Here is a 21,915-nt window from a genome sequence, read left to right as displayed (position 1 = left end):
TTAAAAACTTTGCATTGTTGTGAAAACATACATTGTGTAGGTTACATGTTAGAAGATGTACTACATAAGTAACATGGAGGTGAAAAGTATGTCAATGAAAGAAGAACGGACTCCATGTCTTTTAGTAATTACTTGTCAAGAACTGGCTAGAAGCTTAGACTAACAGACTGATATTAAACTCAAGATTTACCTTTGAGGAGAGAACAGGAGGATCATTGTGTAATACAATACATTTCATTTTGAGGCCCCTTGCATAAACAAAGGGGTGCTTGTGGTTTAATTTAAATTAGTTTGAAAATTTTCAATCATAGTAGATGGTTTTAACTGTGGAAATGGCTTCAAAACATACATTATATTATTGGATTATAAAAATGGCTACATTAATGCAGGGTTGGGGAACTTGCGGTCTGTGGGCCGCACGTAGCACCTACAGCATCGCTTACACTTAGCTTTGCTGCTACTGGAGGAGGGGCTGAGTGTGTTGTTGTTCCTACTGGACGCCCTGCTGCTCTTCATCCTCAGAGCCACTGTGGACGAGGACGAGGAGGAGGAGGATGAAGGTCGGGGCCGTTTGATGGGGCTGGGATCCGCTGGGACTGAGGAGGGGACACGCTGGTAGTCAAACACCCTGCAAAACACACGCAAACAAGCTTTAAAAACACACAAGGTTTAAACACCCACCCACCCACACACACACACACACACACACACACACACACACACAGCCTCCGCCTGAGGCACTGCCATTTTTCTGCGGCTGTTTCTATCTTGACTATTTTATTTCTGTAATGAAGTGGAGGGAAATTCACGTCACAAACAGATTTAATCTTTATGTTTGTAACAAAGTGAAGAGCAGTTTGGTTTGTGGGTGAGTCTGTGAAGTCATTTACATAAAACAATCAAGTTTTAAAATAAACAATTTGAAGTACTTTTGCTTGTTAAAATGGAAAGTTTCTTCACTTTCAGAGATTTAAAGCATAACATAAATCCACCACATTGATGATTTCTATCCAGTGTCAATTCCTTCCTTAAGGATAAGCCGTTCTTATTCTATAAGTTATTCTTTACTTTTTCAACAAATCCGATGAAATTACTAAAATCAACAGTGTGGTAGTCCCTCTCTGAACTCCCTGCTGTCCAGCATAAGGAACACACACTGACACATTGTCAGCAGGTAGCAGGTGTATCAGGAGTGATGCCTGCTTGATGGAAGATGAATGAGAGGGACTGCAAGATGAATGATGACCTGTCTACTCACACAGCTCTTCCATATTCCGGCCTTTGAGTCGCCTGTAATTGGGTCACATTCACTCTGCAGCTATTATTTTCATATTAAACTTCTTCCCCTATTAGTTTGATTGGCACATTCAACCTTTAGCTGGCGGGAGACGATTCAGCGGTTTGTCCATTAATCCATCACTCACGCTAGCAAGCATTTAGTCACAGTCAAGTGTTACAGTTAATCATTTTATTAAACCTACTTTCCATCAACCTGTTGTGTGTGCATGTCCTACATTTCCCAGAATTCATCTCACCTACCCTCAGCAGAGAGGTCTGGACAACCAGCTGTTTGATGTAAATTAAGTTGAGATGGTCATATCACATCATAAGTATGATTTTAATTTGAGTGCCAACAAATACCGAGTCTGAGATGATGGATATGATTGTCATTAGTGGTTTATGTTCTCATTTAAAGCTGTATATTTACTGCTCGTCTAAGCAGAGAGATTTTTTAATTTTTTTTTACAATTTTTCGTTCAGTATAATGAACAAAGACTGTCTGATCCAAATCTGAAAAACTTTTTGAAATATTATTAAATTGTTAGCATCTTACAGTCAAAGAACATTTTATGTATTAGCAAGCACTGGAGGAAGTCACTTTTATAAGTAAATTTACTAGTATTTTACTCAAATAAAAGTATGAGGTTCTTGTACTTCAATGAGTATTTACATTTTCAGTTGATTAAAACTTCTACTGCACTACATTTCAGGGGAAACATTGTACTTCACTCAAATGATGTACTTAAATAAACTCCACATTTACCAGATGCAACAGATATAATAATATTATATATGATATCCATACAACAATAGATTCATCAAAGTGTATGTTATCACCTGGGTTTATTTAATAAAAAAAAATGGGTGTGCAGGATGCCGCAAATTGTTACAGTACAACATTTACTAAGTGCCATACACTAAGTGGCATATTCTAACGTCCACCACCGCAGTTGCCCATATTTGAATCCAGCCAAGGCCCTTTATGTAATCCCCTATAGGCCCCCCAAAAGAATACCCCTTTCACAACATTAACCATGTGTTACAAAGCTTTTCTGCCAGAACTCATGTGTCTCAATAAAGTGGGGGTAGCAGCTATCCACCTCAGCATCTGTCTAATTATGTTCCATAGATTAATGAAATTTGCCATTGTGCATATGGGTACTTTATTTGTAAATTGCAGCTAATACTTTTTAAATTTAATTTAAGTGAAATTTTGAATGCAGGACCTTTAATTAATTAATTTATCATTGCTACTTTTCCCCAAGAAACAGATCTGAGCGCCTCTTCTTCCACTGTGGAGATGGTGATCAGCGATGTAATTTAACGGAGTTTGGAGGGGAAATGGCGCAGTACTACATGGCCGAAGTACGCTTGAAATAAAAGTGCAAACTTAATGTCTGGCGGAAAGCTGAAGCAGTGAAAAAATACGTCCTTCAGCGTACAGTTGAACGGATATTTGTGGCGGAAAATACGTTTTTCGGTGGTCCCCTCTGCAACAGTGGGATTCAGACTTACGCTACTTCCACTTCTCCTCCCTACTCCGTTATATGACATCACTGATCACCATCTCCATGAGGTAACATATTAACTATGCATAAGTAACTCATACGACCCTACTTCAAAATCACTGAACTATCCCTTTCAGGACTAGAAATGCACTCCCAGAGATGCTACACCTGTCTTAAATATCCAATATGTGCTACATTGTCAAAATGTTTTTAGCATCAAAAGTTTGAACCACCTTAATTTGTCACATCATTCCTCTGCTGACACTCCCTCCACATCTAGAGATTAATTCATTGTCACCTCTGCAGTGTGTCTCTCTCCCTCTCCTGCGTGTGTGTGTGTGTGTGTGTGTGGTGTGTGTGTGTGTGTGTGTGGTGTGATTGATGACCTGAGTGAGACAGGTGTGACAGAGCAGAACGGAATCCAACAGCTGCACCCAATCCTTCAATCAGCCAGCCTTCTGATGCTGCATTCCATTGCGCTCGGAACTCTGGGAAAAAACGACCTCCTACTCGGAAAGGTGCAATGGAACGGCCATTCAAGTCGGGATTCCAAATCGGAAAACTCGGGCAAGATCCATGTAGGCCGAGCAGATAGAATTGACTACATTATATTGTTAATACTATATTATAGATATTATACACAAATTTGAAGTGTGTGGTATGTTATTTGAATGAGCAAGACATGGCAGCATACGCAGTTCCTCTTCACTGATGGTGCTGTTGTAGCTCATGTAGGTCATCAGTACATGCTTCTGATGTTCAGAGGCTAGCCGAACAAACACAAGTTCCCTGCAGGCATCCATGTTTTTCCGAGCAGATGACTCCCGCCTGCCTGTCTTATATTTAATCAAATTAACCTTTTTTTATGAACACTACCTGTTGCTACGATGTCTCTGTCCACACCTGGGTTCACCTGTTAACTGCCACATAAGAGAATTAAAAATCATCATGTGGCCGGGGTGGCCCAGTGGATAGAGCAGGCACACGCAGAGGTCCAGGGTTTGAATCCAACCTGTGACAATTTCCTGCATGTCTTCCCCCCTTTCTCACCTTGCTGTCCTGTCAAATTAAAGGCAAAAAAGACCCAAAAATTATTTAAAAAAATAAAATCATCATATATGTGTTTTGAATGTATTTCCCATGCATTAGCATAAGGCTCAAACTCAGTGACACCTTTACTTTTGATGGATTTAAGAAAAATAATCCATAGTTTTTGGATTGCTCTTTAACATTGAAAGGGGTTCCTCTCAGCTTCGATCTCAAGTTTGTCGTCGGCTCAACTGATGGAAATGGCCTATCCCTAACCACGGTAGGCATTGGCCCATCAGGCCAAACCGTACTACCAGCTTGATCATTCCCCAAGACTAAAGACACCCCTTTCAAAGGCAGAGCAGCACAGACCTCCATGAACACAACCCCCTGTGCTACCCCTGAGGTAAGACAACCCTTATCAACAGGCACAGACAAAACATTCATCCCGATTCCCCTCAACTCATTGACACCTTTACTTTTGATTGATTTGAGAAAAATAATCCATAGCACAGGTTCTGATCCATTTTGCCAAGTTTAATCCAAATTGGATTAAAACTGCCTGAGGTATTGCTGTGACAGACAAAGAAGCAAAGACCATTGATTACAATACACTCACTTGCAACTATGTGGATGGAATCAACTGGTATTAATACATTGTGAAAATTTGCTAATCCGGACAGTATAAGTAGTAGTGTTGTAGAGTAGTAAGTATAGTGTCCAATGAACCACTAGTGTGTGTGTGTATCAAAGTCTGACACGTCTTATTCCTCTCAGACACAGAGCTCCTTTGTTTCCAAAAACTATTTAAAACACATTGTTGAGTCACACTGTTGCACTGGCTGACATGTTCCTTCCTTACTGTGAACACACATACACACACACACACACACACAAACACACACACTCTCTAGCTAATTATGGCTCAGACCCACACACTGTGTTTCTGTCCCAAATAATCACCAGAGCACCAAATGTGGATTAATCTGACACTAAAAAAAGTCCTGTTTCTTTGATAATAACTATAGTGAGCAGCAGCGAGCCTTTTTCAAAAATTTAAAAATATTTTGTGGGGTGATTTTACAGAATTACATTAGAGGGAACCAATAGCCTTAGAGATTAAAATGCTGAGAGACACAGTTACACATTCTTCATTTGGGAAAAGGACAATTAAAACACAGAGAAAAATATACCTGCCTCAGCCTTCACTTCAGGAGCGCAGCAGATGCATGTTAAAACCTTAAACCCTCTGCCTGAAGGACTTTTCTCTGCTTCATCCACTAACCTGCTGACCTAGATCGAAATACCCTTTAATTCTTATAAACGTATTGAAATGATTTATAAAGAAATTAATTGAGAATGAAAGCACTGCCATTATTAAGTAGCTGCAGATGAAAGTCAAGTGAAAGGAAATTTGGTCTTTAACATGCAGCAGCTGTTTGGCTCTTTGAGCTACTTGCTCGAGGTGAGCTGAAACTTTCGGAAGGACAGTGATTTATCCAACAAAAACAGACCCGCACTGATTTAATTTCCTTAAACAATCCAAAATCCCATCCTTTCAGTGCTTCCTGCGTCTTCTCTCTTTTTCTAACAGGTTTCCATGGCCGTTTTCTCCCACGGTTGTTGCTGTCTGATAGTGTGTTGTGCTGTGGCTGAGAACTGACTGACAGCTCCAATTTGATGCAGTGAGCGATTAAGCACGTGATGAGGAGGCCTTTCCTCTCCCCGTCAACCTCTGCTGTCTATCACAGCAGCCATCTACATCTGGAGGAGGACTGACTGCAGGGGGAACACGAATACGCTTTGTCTCTTCCACCATCACTAACATATAAACAGGTAATAAACATGCATAAACTCACCTGAATGAACCCACTCAGTTCATTTCATGAGACGCTTAAGTGGCATGAAAAATACATTTACACTTCAAAGGCCTGGGTAAATAATAAAATGTGGGCCCCTGAAATGACAGACTGTATGCTACTCTGTGTGTTAGGGATTCGTCCATGTTCCACGTTTTGTGGATTCTGCCATAGCTCGTCAAACTATTCTGCCATAGTTTGTCATCGTTGGACTGCTCTTCCATGTATATGTGTGTGAATAGGTGAATGTGACATGTGCTGTAAAGCTCCATGAGTGGTCAATAAGACTAGAAAATCACTATATAAATTACAGTCCGTTTACCATTTGTCACAACCTGGCTCTTAAGGCCATGACAAAACAACTGACACAAGATTTAAACAATGAAATAGAATTTATTCCAGAGTCTGCAGCTGCTCACTGCGAATGTGAGTGAGAGACTCACACGAAAATCAGGACCGCCTGTGTTAGATTTATGAAGGGTAAGACGTTTAAATAATCTGATTGTTTATTATCAGCACATCTGAATCAAATTAAGGACTTCCGGGAACTATCTGAAGTCTACCTTAGTCACGTGACGTGCATGTGCTACAATATTATCTTTCCCCATTCGGTCTCTCCGGCCTTAACCCCGATGGGCATCTACACATGACTTCAATGTAATGCCCCCTATACAGTCTCTATTCTTCTTCAAGGCCTTTTCCACCACTTCTTCAGACCGCAGGTCCACATACATTTCATTCTTCCCAATCCTGATCACTGTGGGCTTCAGCGGGGTCATGAACTCTCGTATTTGTTTGCTCTTTAAAATTGGAAGGGGTTCCTCTCAGCTTCAATGTGAAGTTTGTTGCCGGCTCCACTGATGGAAGTGGCTTATCTCTAACCATGGTAGGCGTTGGCCCATCAGGCCAAACCGTACTACCAGCTTGATCATTCCCCAAGATTAAAGACACCACTTTCACAGGCAGAGCAGCACAGACCCCCATGGCCACAACCCCCTGTGTCAGCCCTGAGGTAAGACAACCCTTATGAACAGCCACAGACAAAACATTCATCCCAATTCCCCTCATAACATAGTGTCTCCCTTGTCAGACAAAGGCAAGGCAGACTTTAAGACAAACGAATACTTCGACCCTGTGACACGCAGAATTTTGATTAGCACCATTCCTCTACTGCCACACAGTGACACAAAGCCCTCAGTGATAAAAGGGTTATAGTCATTCACTCCCCACACTGGTCCACACTAGAACAAGACAGTATAGGAGCATGAGCAAATTTACTCTTAAAATCTGATTTTACATTGCCAGAATGTCTAGATTTAGACCTTAGGACAGGACATCCTTCCTTCCAATGTCCTTGTGCATGACAATAATGGCAAGTCTGTGTAGAATCAGATGTGGAACATGTGCCTTTCGCCCCACGTACTGCTGACACTGGCATCTTTTAATGCTGCCACACACCAAAATTTCCCCCGTCAACACTGGGGTACTCCTTTGTGGGTCAAAACAAATCATCAGCGAGAGGTGCTGCTTCCAAAACGTCATTCATTTTATGCTCATTTAAATATGTAGCGATATACTCCAAAACAGTCAAACTACACATTTCCTTAAAAGTAGATACTCCTGCAGCAGAACGCCAATGACCAAAATGAGACAATAGATCTCGAGCAAATTCTATGTGAGCTTGCTTCTCTCCCCTCTTCCAGGACTAAAAATGCTGGTGGAACACTTCAGGGACAAGCTCATACGCTTTCATCAAAGCATTTTTCACTTTTACATAGCACAGGCTGTCAGCCGCACTCAGTGCACAATATGCAGCCTGGGCCATGATGGTCAGCACACACTGGAGCAGCAAGGTGCGCTCCGAATCCAGCCAGCCTCTCACATCTGCCACACGTTCAAACAATGAAAAAAAAGGTATCAAGATCCTTTTCATTAAACACAGGCATTAAACGCAGATCAACACCAACATAAAATTCCACACGGCTTGATTGTTCCTGGGAGGACACCCACACATCCTCAAATGAAGCACTTCCCACAATTTCACCTTGTCGTACCAAATCCAACTTTTGCAGCTGAATGTCCAATTTGAATTTTTTCCATACCCAGTCTCATTTTTGCCCTTTGAGTTTCATATTCTTTTTTTACCCTTTCCAGAGCAATCTGTTTACCTTTTTCAATCTCCAACTGCAACAAAAGTAACTCATTTTGCTGCTGTAAGTGACAGAGTTCCCCAGCGAACCCAAACCAGAGCTAGTTTCCATACTCAAAACATTCCCAACAACCAAATCTGTACCTGTAACCTCTACTACCACCCACATCGATCCCATAATGTTCCGCTACTTCGAACACCTGTTTTTTGGTAAATTTATCCAAGAGTGCCCATGAGGAAGCATCTACAAATTCTGTCACAGAGGTCATATTCACTGGGTTACACAAACAAATCACAGAGAGTAAACTACTCCAGCACACACAAGAAAGGGATGAAAAGCCACGTCAACACAAATACGAGGCAATAACTGGCCAAACAGAGTTTTGCCACTAAGTGCCTATCCAAGTCTTGCTAGAAACTCAACCCTAGTCTTCATGCGGCTTTGCAGACGTTTTTTTACGGGTTTTAAGCTACCTGCAGCACCACAAGCTCCCGGGACGTGCTCCCGAGACAATTGACCCTAAGTGCGTTACCATAGCACTATCAGAAATGCAGAAGGAAAGAAATCAAAAAACCTGAGGCATCCCAAAGGTGAAACGCCACTGAAGCCTAACAGAGAAAACTCCATACCACTGTGTTTTAAGTTGGAAACCTTCCTTTACCTTCTCTTAGAATTCACACAAATAACTTCCCCCCCCAAAAAATCTGATGATCCCACTCACCTATAGACAAACAATCTGGTGTGCCTGCCAAAAATCAAAAACACCTAACAAACACATGGCCTAACGTACACCAGGACCAGATTAACTAATCAGCGTGTACTCAACACACCAAACAAACGGTGGCGGCCCACCATAGTCTTTGTTGCGCCACAGACTCATAAACCAAAAAATATTTTTACACTAACAAAATGAAAGATATTTAAAGTTGTGCTCACACCGAACGTGACGCAAACTATTCTGCATCATCCTTTTTGTCTTTTCCTCACATATTTCCTTACACATGCCTCCATTTCACACACCAACAGAGGAGTTCAGATGATTCATTTGTGCAGTGAGAGCTGCCCTGGTGGTGGTCCAGTAACCCTTATTTTAGATTATATACAAAAAATATAGATTACATACAAAGTCAACGCAAAGACGCAACTAGACGCGTATATGTGTGTTTTTGCACCATGACATCAGCAGAGCAGATCTCAGTCTCTCTCTCACTCAGTCTGTCACCCGGCGGTGCACTGCTCCTCATGCTCCAGACTGCAACCAAATGGTCGCATTTTTTACTTTGAGAGTATTTTTTACAACTACTTGTAGGCGTGCATTTTCTTTCCCGGATTACATGCGCGTACAGGTCTCCCGACTCGCCATCCATGTTACACATATGGACGCTGTAAAGTGCTAAATCTCTTTAGGTTAAACAGGGTCCAAATTTGGTCTGATTGTGATGCAGGTGAAACAATCATATAAATATGCTAAACATAAAACAATATGGGAAGAAACTCCGCTTCACGCCAATGTCAACCGTTTTCACCTATACGAAACACATAATCAAAATACCAAGCAACTAAATCAGCAAATCGCATAAACACAACAAATATCCACTATGTCCAAAGATGACGCTTGTGTATGCTAACAACACAACCTTCATATCATAGGAAAGCTCAGAGCCCACAGATTCCAAGTGTGTTTCGTATCACTCTATGACCAACCGTCATCAAACCAACCAGCAGCCGAAGTAGAACAAAGACAAAGTTACCTTAGATGTTTTGTCATGACAAGTTGTGTTTTGATCCATAAAATCTGCTTACGTTAGCTAGCACAAAGGCTACTCGTCACTTTGAGGTAATACACCGCCTGTTCTATCGCTGTGAGTGTTTCTAATGTAAAATAACATGAATGTTTATCTCCAAAATGTATTAATAATATTGCAGTATATCATCCTGGCCCTACATTGTTTGCTTTTCTCTAAACTATCTTAACTACGTTAGCAGGCTTCACAACATATCATGTCACTAGCAGATACGAGCAGAACAAAGTTATCGGCTCTTTGATTGTTCAAAAAGTCAGAGAGTTGGCTAGCCTCCATTGGACCTTTTTTAACTGTTAGAGATACGGAACTCTACATGACAACAACAATGGACCTAATTCTGACTGGTTATATTTTTTCACCATGGATGGCAAAGCCGTTTCAGCCTCCTTTGGTGGCTGGTTTGACGGCAGGAGTCGAGACGACCCCCGGCAATAACCTGAACGAAGCTGCACTATATTTATTCAATAAATACACACATGATCTCAAACTAAATGTTTTTTTTATTGTCATCACATAACCTTTTTTATTTCCTCAAATTTCTCACAGCACATCACGTTAGTTGATAACTTTACATTTGTGGTACTAATATAACGCATAACGCTAAAAGGAAATACATTGAAATGAAAGATCGTCGTAAATTATTCACGGAGAAAATACAGATTTGTGAGTTTCTTTGGTCGCCTTGGACATTTTTTCAGTCGACTTGCCGGTGATTCGCAAGGCATATCTCACAGCCCTCTGTTTGGAGTGTGGGTCTGAAAAATCTCCGTTTGGAGGGCTGTCTAGCCCTCCTCCTCAATGCCAGAGGCAGTTGAACACCCCTACCCCTACATGTGAACGCACAAAACCAAGGGGTATAGGCGCAAGGGGTGAAATGGAATTGAGCCTTAGTCTACAAAAGAAACAAACAAAATCCAAATCAGGTTTATTTCACAGTGATACAAAAAAGCGAAGCATTAAATGACGCATTTGCGCAACTGCCATCATCAATTGTGACAACAGCACATTGCAAAGATTGCTGTGCCTGGTTAAAGTATCAATTTTAAATATTTCACAATGACATTACAAGTATATTTTGAACAACAGACAATCAGTGGAACGAAAGAGGGTAATAGAAAATAATAGCTAAAATTTTTGTTTGTTTGGTTTAAAAAACAAAATCTTTTTAATGCCAGCACGTCTGGGACCTCAGAGATATGACTTCTCCTTATAGAGATATGTTTATCTCCTTCTTATACAGTTAAGAATTCTTTTTTTCTGTGTCTTTCTGAAGAACGATGTGACCTGTGGTTTTGTGACACATGAACAGTTTAACACTGTGACAGAGAAGTACACGAACACAGCAGAGGATTAATTTACCATCAGCAACTGTTTTGATTAGTGCGGTTGCATGATCAGTGTGCGTGTGTGTTGGTCGAAGGGGGCACTGTACCTCCCTAAGCTGATAATCCGCTGCCCTGCAGATAAACTCCTCTAAATATTTACAGGACGGCTGTGTTGACGTGGCCAGACCCCACAGCCTTATATCCTATCTGATTTCATACAGAGGCTCTCACAAACCAAAGCTGTGCAATTCTCCAGGAAATAAATAAATAAATAAATAAGATACTTCTGATCATTCCTGGAGTCTTTTCAGAAAATGCAGCACGCATGAATTATCGGCCCGGAAGGTCAAATATTCTGTTGCATTAGGAGGTAAAGGTGCTCTGCACAAAATTAAATGGTTAACTATGTTTGTGTGTAATTTCAGAGTAGCACTGAGTTATAAAACTTTTTTTTTCAGTGTATATGATAGCAGATGCCATCATTTCTATTTCTATTCACAGTAAGTTAAGTTAAAACACCTCTTGGTTTTGTTGGGTAATAAAGCATATTGTTTTACTCCACATTAGCGGAATGTGAGTATGCTGTGCTACTGCAAAACACCAAATACTGGAAGACTGAGGAAAAAAACACTTGACAGAAAAAAACACTTGACACTAAGGTACATCATGTGTATACCTTCATATAGACATTGCTAAAAGGACATTTTCTGTAAAACAATCAAATGTTAACCAGTAGGGAGATGGAATGCAAACCATGTTCTTTAGACACTGTACCCCCCACACTCTCCACCCTATCATCCCTTAGAGGTTAAGCAGTGTGGTAATGTCACACTACATCTGCCATTGCTACGTAGAGAGGATCATTATTTGCAAACTAACAGTAAAAACATAACATAGGTTGTTAAAGTGATGGAACAAATGACTGACACTGTCATTTTCCCTGGTGAGGAAAGTGTCAATTTGTTCTGCAGTAACTGGACCGCCACCAGGGCTGCACTGCACAAATGAATCATCTGAGCTCCTCTGTTGGTGTGAAATGGAGCCATGTGTAAGGAAATATGTGAGGAAAAGACAAAAAGGATGATGCAGACAATTGAGCCGAGGGGCAGTGTGGATGGAAGCCAAGTGAAGCGTTTATCTGAGATTCTGCCAACAGACTTGTTTTTCATGCCGTGAGCCCATTTCCTCTCTCTTTTGCACTTGTCTGTTGTTCTCTCCATCCTCTGCTCCTCTCTGTGTCTTACTCTACAGCTTCCATACAGTTCTGCTCCTCCTCCACCACCTGTCCTTCGCTCCCTGCAGTGAATTGTGTTTTCAGCCTGTGGCAGGGTGGTCAGCTGCTGTCAGTCCACTGCTGTTTGGTTTTTGCATTTTAGCTAGGCCTTTTTAGCTAGGTTACTGTTTTTTCCAGAAGCACTCACATTCACCATGAGAACATGAAGGTTTTTTGCCTGCAGACGTGTTTTACCATGAAAAATAAGTATAGATCTAATTTCTGGTTTTTATGAATTTGCAACAGCAGATTTTACAAAAGCATCTTTTGGCTAAGATGAATGCAAAACCCATTTAATGGACCTTTATAGGCTTGAGAGGTGTTTTCGCAAAAGCATTGTTACTGAAGACACAAATGTCATCGTTCATATCCACTTCTAGGGGGCCAAAACTGAGAAGAGGTCCAGAAGCCACACAAGGCACCGAAAACTCTTGAAAATGTTTTTTAATTTTTTTTTCATTTTCAGACATGAAAAGAGTAAAACTAATACACGCACAAAAATGAATTCAACAATTGATCCGTCTGTTTCTGTAAATGTTCTCCTCTCCTTTTTAATGCCTATTTTAATATGAAATCTCTTAAAACTGGTGCCACTTTCCCAATGGTTATTTTCATTTCACTTTTCACTTTCTTTGTGGTCTATACGTTGTTTTTCTGCATGCGTATCAGTCTGTAATATCTAAATAATGACAAAGTCATTCACAATTTATGACCTGGGAATTTATAGTAACTTGGGGTATTAAGTTTTATTTGAAACTTGAACATTTGTTTGAACATGGAGTAATAAAGTAAAGTAAATATCTGAATTGTAATGCCCTGTTCAAATTCAAAATGTGTAGTCTATGGTCGCAGACAGACTGTTTGAAATAATTTATCCAGAGGTAGCCCTTAAACTTGCCATCTGCTTGGCCTATGGCATGCGCTATGACCTATTTTCTAAAAAAAAAGAGAACACCTTAAGAGTTGATCAAAGGACACCACAGCATCTGAGAAGCAGTGTAAGTATTTGTGTTCTATACCAAAGATGGCAATGATAAGGTTGTTTTTGATCCTTGTACAAAGCAGCCATCTTACACTACATCCTTAACCATCAGAACATAGTGGTACATACATCACCTTTTCTGTGATGTAAACTGTACAAGTGTAAGTGTAGTTTAATGCCTGAACTAACAGGTCCCCTGACTGGAATCAAACTATTGTTTTTATGTGGCATTTGCTGTAACTATTTGGCCACCAGAGCGCAAGAGTTGGGACTGTTCACATTTGTACAGATGTGGTACAGGTACTGGGTACGTAGGTAACATTTAAAAATGTGGCGAAAAATATGCTTTTCTTTTCCCCCTCTGCAACAGTGGGACTCAGTACTCTACAACCCCACTTCAAAATCACTGAACTTTCCCTTTGAATGGTTGTTTTCAAACATGCTCTGACACGTTTGTGTAAAGAATGAACAACAAGGGAGACAGAACGCACCCTTGTGGTGAACCGGTGGATGAGACGGCTTGGTCAGATAAAACTCCATTAACTCTGACTCCGTGTCCTGTTAGTTAAAAAGTCAAGAATCCATCCAGCAAGATTATTATTTAAATTAAATTGATCTAAAATCCTACATGTTACATTTGTGGTTGAATTGTGCGAAAAATCAATGAATAAGAATCCAGCATGACTACCATTTCCCTCCTAGTGTTTAAGAAGCAAGTTAAGAAGAGTGGGTATGGCATCCTCCACTCCTCTGTAGAGCCTATAGGCAAACTGCAGAGGATCCAGTACATACTCAGTGCTCTGCAAGATCTCTGACTGCGCCAGTTTTTCAAAGATTTTCATTAAAATTAAAGCAGTTAAAGCAACTGGTCTAAAGTCATTGAGGGACAACCACAGCTTTATCCAGACACTTGGGGCATGAGGTAACTGTAAGGACTGATTAAAGATGTAGTGAAACACTGGACTCAGCTCCTTTGCACAGTATTTAAGTAAGCGTCCACATATATTGTCTGGTCCATAAGTCTTAATTGTCTTAACATGAAGAAATTCTTTCTCAACTTAATTTAGGTTAATATTAAAATGCTGATTGTCTCTCAGTGTGTAGCTACATTCCTGAATTTATTCGCTAAAAACAAAAAGTATCTAAGTATCAAAAATAAAAAAATTATATTAAAATGATTAATTATTAAATAATAACTTTAATTCATATCAAAGTTCCTTGGGGCACCACCCTTCAAAGGAAGGGAAATGATAGCCAAATTGATTTCAGTCTCATTTACAATATACTAACTATCAATTTGGAATTCTGATTGATAATTAATTTAATAATTACCACCAGAATTACCACCTTGGTAGTTAGCAGAGGTTGAAGGATATAGAGTTCTACCAGTCAGCGATTGGCAATACTCACACTTATGCAATATTAAAGGTGGGTTAGGCGTTTTTTGTGAAAAAGCACTTACTGTCACATTACTTGAAACCCTCGTAACAAACCGATAGCGAGGAATACATTGGATGATCCGACACTGAAACGAAAACAATCCCTCATCTGTGGCTGCGGCAGGAGTCTTAAAACCATGACCGATCAGAAAGTTCTGGCTGAAAAAAGTGATTGGATGAACTGGCTTTCTCCTGCCTGCGCGCACTCCGCTCGTTCACAACACAGTCGGGCGCATGACCAGTCTCCTGCACAGCGTCGGCAAACAACCGGAGCAGAAGCTACAACGCTACAGAGCTAAAGCTATGGAGCTACGGAGCTAAAGCTACGGAGCTAGAGCTACAGTTAGGAGACGAGTTGCTGCACTGAACTAAAGAAGAAAGGCAGAGAAAGTGCCTGAAACAGCTTCCGGTCGCATCAGACAGAGCAGTAGAGATGGCTATGGACTAAAAGAGGTTGGATACTACGAGGAGGAGGGAACAGAGTAAACATCGTGTGGCTCTTCAACGCTGACGTCAACTCCGGGAGGGAAAAAGGGTGAAAGGTAATGATGTGCTTCGTTTTGGGTGAAAGCGGTTAATGTTCTTGAACTGTGTAACCAACAGAACTGTTGGAAAGCTTGTGTGTGTATCAGCCAGCGCCAACTTAGCTCCGCTGGAGGACACTAGGTAAGTTAGCCAATGCTGCGTTATCTTATATGTATCTAATGCTAACGCTGCCTGTGTGTTCGCCAGGTGTCTTCACTGTAGTTATGAACAAATTGTTTGTTACGTGTGTGTGTGTGTGTGGAGCGGGCGTAGTGAGAATGCCCGGTGTGCGTGGCTAGAGGCTTGTTGTAGCAGTTGATGTGCATGATGCAGTCTGTGTGCAATAATAAATGCCGCAACGCCTCAAGCTCCATCAGGAAGTCTCCGTGTGTTTTCATCACGCTGCCGGGCATGAGGGGCAGGTCCCGGAACAATGCAGCGCTTCCGCCCTAGAGAAACCGTCTCGCTGCTCCCAGACTACGGTCCGGACGACGGGAATGAAATGAAAAGTACCGTTCAATGTAAGGTAATATGAACCTTTCACTAAGTTGACCTCCTTTCTCTAATACCAGGTACAGAAAGTTGTACATGAAGAAGTCCAGGACCTGGAGGTTGTCTGCCACAGACCAGTGCACTGAGACCAGACGATCCTCGTCAATAGCTAGAGAAGCAGGTCAGCAGAGGACCAGGTGAGTGGGCTTATGATACTGTAGGTTCAGCATGAAGTGGTAACATACTTATGGCAATTTTGTAAAAAATTCCAAAGTGTTAACATTTATGCCAGGTGGGTTGTTTAATTTCTTTTTTTTTTACAGATTCTGAACCTCAGAACTACTTGTTATGATCCTCAATATTCATCTAAACAAAGTCATAACACAAATATATATGAAAGAGTGGCTGGTCCACCAACAAATCACTAAATCAATTATACTTGGCTCCTACAAAAGGTGACAGAAAACTGTGCTTGCCACTGCAGATAATGCTGCTGTAGTGTTGTTAGTCATTTACAGTAATGTTGATCTATTATTGTGATATTCTTTCTACAGGACCACTGCCTAAAGAGTCGACGACAGCACAGCGTGACCTGTCAGCCAATAGGCCTGCTTTGACACTAGAGCTAGGAAACCCTGTGCAGACAGTTTCTACATATGTTGTTTATGCTAATTTTATAATATATATATTTGGTATATTGTATGATGTTCCCAAAAAATTAACAGGTGTCATGACACACTGTGTTCTAATTATTTGTGCAGCTTGTAAAGAGGTAAATGTAAAATTGGATTGTTTATGCTGTGAGTATAAGGAAAAGGCCTTGAACATTTAAAAGATTTTTATTCCAATAATTTAGAGCAGGTTATGCAGAACATAAATAAACATTGGTACTGCACAAAATACTGTATGTGCAAAATGTAAACCTCCATATCTGGAAGCCTCGACACGGGAGTCAGGAAGTTGCCCACAGAACTTTCTTTCCACGTCTGTAGGAGGAGCATCTGCCGATGTGAGGTGAAATAGGTGAGGCAGGCTCACTGCTCCAAGCCTAGTCCTTGAGTTCTGACCTGTACAGTAACACATGATTAGATTAGATACATGATAAATGATTATATGTATGATTAGATACATTGAACAGAGTCTGGAGTAAACTCAGTCTGAGCTAACAACACTCATCGTGGAAGCTCTGACAAGTTAAGCATGTTATGAGTCCTGTACAAAATTCCCCTTCATTGTGTCACAGATAGCAACAGAAAAAAGGGCAGAAAGCTCTGAAGGTGCTGTGGCTGTTTCATTGTCACAATATGGCTGAAATGTGCTGAAGTTTTAAAATGTGCTGTCAGTTAAATGCGTTATTAACGGCCTTAACGCAAACCCATTTTAACGGCGTAAATTATTTTATCGCGAGATTAACATTCTTTTTGGCCTAGCAAACTTTGTTGTTTTTTCACATGCTGATACAACAACTAGTAACGTTAGAAAAACTACAACACCACATCGGATCTAGCTGGACTGGAAACAAAACAACAGGCACGCCGCACAGACTTGTTTGGGCTTGCGAGGCGGCCAAAGGGTAAGCGAGCGCGAGACGCCGAAATGGATGCCAATAAGATTCTGAATCTGTCTGGAGCACTACAAGGCAGAGCCTTTTACTGGCATGGCTGGGTTGATGAGCCTCTGGTGAATAAAGAGCAGTAGCCTGACTGCTATGTTCGAAGCAAGCTTGAGAAAAAGAAAGTATTAAGCCATGGTTTAACTGCACTACAGGCTGAGTCCTAGTTTATCTTACATGTGCACTTTGTAAATTAATTTGTATGGCCCTGTTTTGATCCCTTAGAAAGGGCTGATGAAGGGGCTGTTTGTGTGACAAAGTATTTTTTTCACCCTTTTATTGATGGACAGTGTTACATTGTGTGTGAGATTATTTGCTCCGTGTGAATGTTAGTGTGAAATTGAACACTACAGTATATGCCAATGTTGTTTTCAATAAAAAAACAATTGCACAAAGCAAGCCGATCCACTTTTCCATGTTGATGGGAGCATTAAATTGAGAATAATATTGGGGAAAAAAGAAATCAAGGGACATTTAGAAAAGATAAAAATGTGCGATTAATTGCGAGCTAACTATGACCTTAATGCGATTAATTGTGTTAAAACCGTGTTTATGTTTTAGCTTAGCCTGCAGCAGCCTATTGCTAACTAGCCAGCAACAAGTTACTGCATCAGAATAACTCTATTTTCAATGAGATTTCCCAACACTAACATGTTAGCTTGACAAATGTGAATGAGCCACGAACAGTCAGTTAGCGATGTTGTGCTTCGCTTGTGTCCTCCTCCTCCGATGTAATCAGACTCAGACTGAGGCAGCAGTGCGCGTTCATGTGTTGAAGGGGGAGGGGCTTTGGACAGAGGTCTGAAGGAAGCGAGTGGGACTTTGCGGGCGATTTTCGAAATCAACTACCCTTCCTTTAAATAGACTAGACTGCAGATTTAATAACATTTATTTAAAATATAAGTTGAAACGAAATATATGTCTGAGAGAGTGTGTGTGTGTGTGTGTGTGTGTGTGTCTGTGTGAGTACACAGACTAGGTGGCCGTAAAGGTCAAAGGTCTGAGAAGTACTACACAAGATGGTGGTAAACAAAGAAAAATACAAAATGGCCGCATCAGAGAGGGTTAGTCACAGGGAACTACCATGAAAATAACCTATGAATAGATTTAACAATAAATATAACTGAACGTGTTGACTCATCAATACAGTACACTTCCGAGGTTAAACCTTCCTATGCTAAGCCATGTTGCGTTATGCTATTCTATATGCACAAGTTACATTACCAGGTCCATGGAAAAGAGGAAGAAGAGTCCTTTTGGGAAGTTGTTTGTGTGTCCAGAAAGATGCAGCAGTCGTGCTGTGTGTTTTCAGTGTCCTTTTGTGTCCTCCACAGAGTTAGAGCTCAACACTAACTCTGCTTGGTGGCTCCTGAGCTTGGATCAGTTGACAAGACCGTGTGTCTGCCACTAATGTAAAAAGCGAACTTTACTGCCTTGGTTGATCCTTTGGCAGACTCTTGCGTCGCTGCCTTTTGGAAGTCAAGCTGTCTGCTTCAGCAGGCCTGCATTCAGTTCAGGATCATCAGAGAGCAGAGGCCTTTGCTCCCCTGAGGGTGGTAGTAGAAGGAATTATTGTCTCCTTGAAGTTAGAGGCAGGAAGGTGACCAATGGCAGCTGGGGCTTGGAGGAGATTTCACACCCAAGGTGTGATAAGTGAAGCATTCTGGGAATCAGAGTTTTCCAGTCCGTTCCTTTGTCTTCGGGACAAAAGATCAAATGGTCAAGTCCTCCATTTTGTCAGGCCCAACACCCAGATTACTACCAGCGGGGGTTCAAATTTTGAGGGACCAAACAGAATGACCTCATAATCACTGAATTTGAGAATGTTTTGAGACATCCAGGATTTAATATTTGAGAGGCAAGATAAATGATTGGTTTGGCTGCTCGAATCAGTAGGCTTTAAGGGTATGTAGAGCCGAGTTCCATCTGTAGAAAGAATAATAGAGCAAATCATGGGACTGAAAAACCTAGATGAGAAGCAGCATGTAAATGGAAAATAAAATTGGGCAAAGAACAGAGCCTTGAGGGACACCACAACTCAACTGTGCAGATGAGGAAGTAGAGGTAGATAGGGCAACAGAAAAAGTTCTGTTGGAGAGGTAGGAATGTAGTAGGCCCAGTGCTGAGCCCATGATTCCTACCCAAGTCTCAAGTCGATGTAAGGTGAAACAATGATCGACAGTATCAAAGAAAAATAACTAAAAATGAGCAGTCACCTCTGTGTTCAGCCAGAGAAAAGTCATTATAACCTTAACAAGGGCTTTGTCTGTTCTGTGAAGTGTACTAAACCAGACTGGAAATTGTTTAAAATTGTAAAACGTTATTATTCATAAACAATACTAGATGCATAAAAATATTTGTTCCCTTTATGTCAGGAAGAATCTTATTGAACTATTTAAATTGAAATTATAATCCATGTGTAAATTCTGTAGGTATTTTAAGACATTTTTTTAGAGAATGAGGAAATACATTCATATCGTGACACATTCTTAATTAGAAATATTAAACATATTTAAAAAATTTTTTCAATGGCAAGCACTTTATTATGCTAAAGGGTAGTACGGATTGCCCAAAATGTGTATTATTGAAACATATTGTGTAATATAATGTATGTAAAAGGTTTGCAAAGTTAAAAAGCCATAGGTCCTAGTAAAGGGAGATCCTCTCCCCGACAGAAAACATTTCCTCTGAAGCTCCTGAAACACCTTGTCAATAGTCAGGTCAATACTTCCATAAGCTGGGGACACCAACCACCATCTTATGGAAGTGCATAAAGCATATCTAGCGGCTAGTCTGATACGCCCCCAGACAAAGCCGGGTAAAGCGAGAGTGAGAAAACTTCCTACATGCGCGTGGTGGTTGACCAAACACAACAGAGTGGACCAACTGGACAATCAGAGCAGACTGGGAGGGGGGCCTTAAATAGACAAGAGCTGGGTAGTATTTATGAAAAAAAAACAAATAGAAGGGAAGACGACAATTTTTTATCACGGGCTGGCTTTGAACTCAACCTTCGATACATAAGACAGACGCATCAGCAATGACGCTAAACTCAAAGGCTTGACAAAACTTGCAAGATTCAAATTACCCTTCCAAATACCAGCAGGGCTGACGGTCGTTCTAGACTTCTCCAATCTAGGTTATTGTATATAACTGAGATGAGGCCCTTTGCATTAGGGTCCATACAGAGAATGGAGTAAATTTCGGATCGAGTTGCCTGGTTTGGAAATTCTAGAAATCAATTGTATAAAAAATGTCTACGCTGGAAGCAGTGAAATAGAAGGGATCCAGACAATTACGAAAATGACAACAGAGTCCCTTTGTTATACAAAATCGGTCAAAGTTCTGATTCTCTTACCAAACTAGATCTGAAAGGGGCAGTCAGAGCATGAGGGTTTGAACAGGTTCATAGTGTCTGTAACCAATGAGTATGGAGCTAACGACACTGACAAACAGTGAGCCTAAACATAATTAGATTGATTTCTATAGAAGTGGCTATATAGCCTATGACATGTTTTGGGAAGTGCATGAGCATATACAGAAGTAAACATAAATAGACCAGTACTGTCTGTCATGTTACAGTCTCATCCTGTCACCTCACCTACATAGGAACTTGGCACACCAATCTTTCAGATGCCCAAATTTATCAATGACAGGTTTATTAAAATCATGATAATAATAAGAATAATAAATTGAATTGATAGATGTCATGCAGGTTATGGTATTTTTACAGCATGAGAAACAGGAGATTCTGCGTTGGCGCCTCTATTGGCGCTTATTGCAGTTCCTATCTTTGAACAGTAAGTGATATAAATCTGCCAGGGACAGTGGGGCGCTGAGCTCTCTTGCCCCAATATTGCGCAAAGTACTAAATTGAGACCAAATCACTGAAATAACTATTTTTACTTTCAAAAATACCACAAATCAGAGTATTAAGGCTGATTTTGCCCATGACTTTAGTTTCTCACATGGCTCCAAACAAATAAAGACATTATTAGAATTTCTTTGCAATATGGGTGACTGGCGACATACACTTAAGGCCTTACAAGAATTGAAATGGGGATATACTGACTTGAAAACAGCTCTCTGAGATGGCCTCTGTAAAGGAATACCTACCATGCCAACACTGTTTTGCTATTTTCAAGTGGACTGAACTCTGGAGACACGAAAAACAATGTAGGGGTAGGAAAGGAGAAAGGGAGAAAGAAATAACAAATAAAAAAGAAGAGTGCAAAAAACTTCCTTACAACTCCTCCCAATCATGGAATCATCAGACGGAATTTAAATACTAATCCATAGAATGTTGGGAGATCAGGTAACATATGATATCAGAAATGATAAGATGATAAGTGTCAATATTGCTGCTTTGAAGGACTGCCAAGCGACACAAATTGTGTAGGAGAAGAGTGCAGTGACTCACACAAGCAACAGCCAACAAGGCCTTTGCTAAAAGCTCACATGATTCAGTTGCAAGAAATGACAATAATGTTGTTTGTCGCAATAAATTCTGGCCTAATATATTGTCTGACAAAAATTTGTCATTGTGACAGGCCTAACTCTCCACCAACTCTCACCAAACCAGCAGCCAAAGAAGAGCAAAAAGTTCACTTCAAACAGCGATATACATAAACTACA

At 40.7% G+C, this 21,915-nt stretch overlaps 1 protein-coding gene and 1 long non-coding RNA gene across 5 annotated transcripts in view; both read right to left on the bottom strand.

Moving 5' to 3' along the window:
- LOC118315040 (RNA-binding Raly-like protein) overlaps positions 1 to 21,915 on the bottom strand; it is an 85,676-nt gene that overhangs the window by 10,779 nt on the left and 52,982 nt on the right. For 3 of the 4 annotated variants that reach the window (XM_035641967.2, XM_035641970.2, XM_035641966.2), the window contains one exon: positions 444 to 628. In XM_035641967.2, coding sequence (XP_035497860.2) covers positions 444 to 628 — 185 coding nt within the window. Of the gene's footprint in view, positions 1 to 443; positions 629 to 3,665; positions 4,006 to 21,915 lie in introns of those variants that run through there. The other variant, XM_035641968.2, reaches the window with a different exon arrangement.
- Positions 16,492 to 21,901, bottom strand: LOC118315044. Its single transcript, XR_004794791.2, has 3 exons — positions 21,397 to 21,901; positions 18,505 to 19,206; positions 16,492 to 16,735 (listed from the first exon to the last, which is right to left on the bottom strand). It is a non-coding gene; the product is annotated as an uncharacterized LOC118315044 (long non-coding RNA).

The sequence above is a fragment of the Scophthalmus maximus genome, chromosome 7, assembly GCF_022379125.1.
Source record: "Scophthalmus maximus strain ysfricsl-2021 chromosome 7, ASM2237912v1, whole genome shotgun sequence".
Taxonomy (NCBI): Eukaryota; Metazoa; Chordata; class Actinopteri; order Pleuronectiformes; family Scophthalmidae; genus Scophthalmus; species Scophthalmus maximus.
This window is presented reverse-complemented; position numbering and strand designations above follow the sequence as displayed.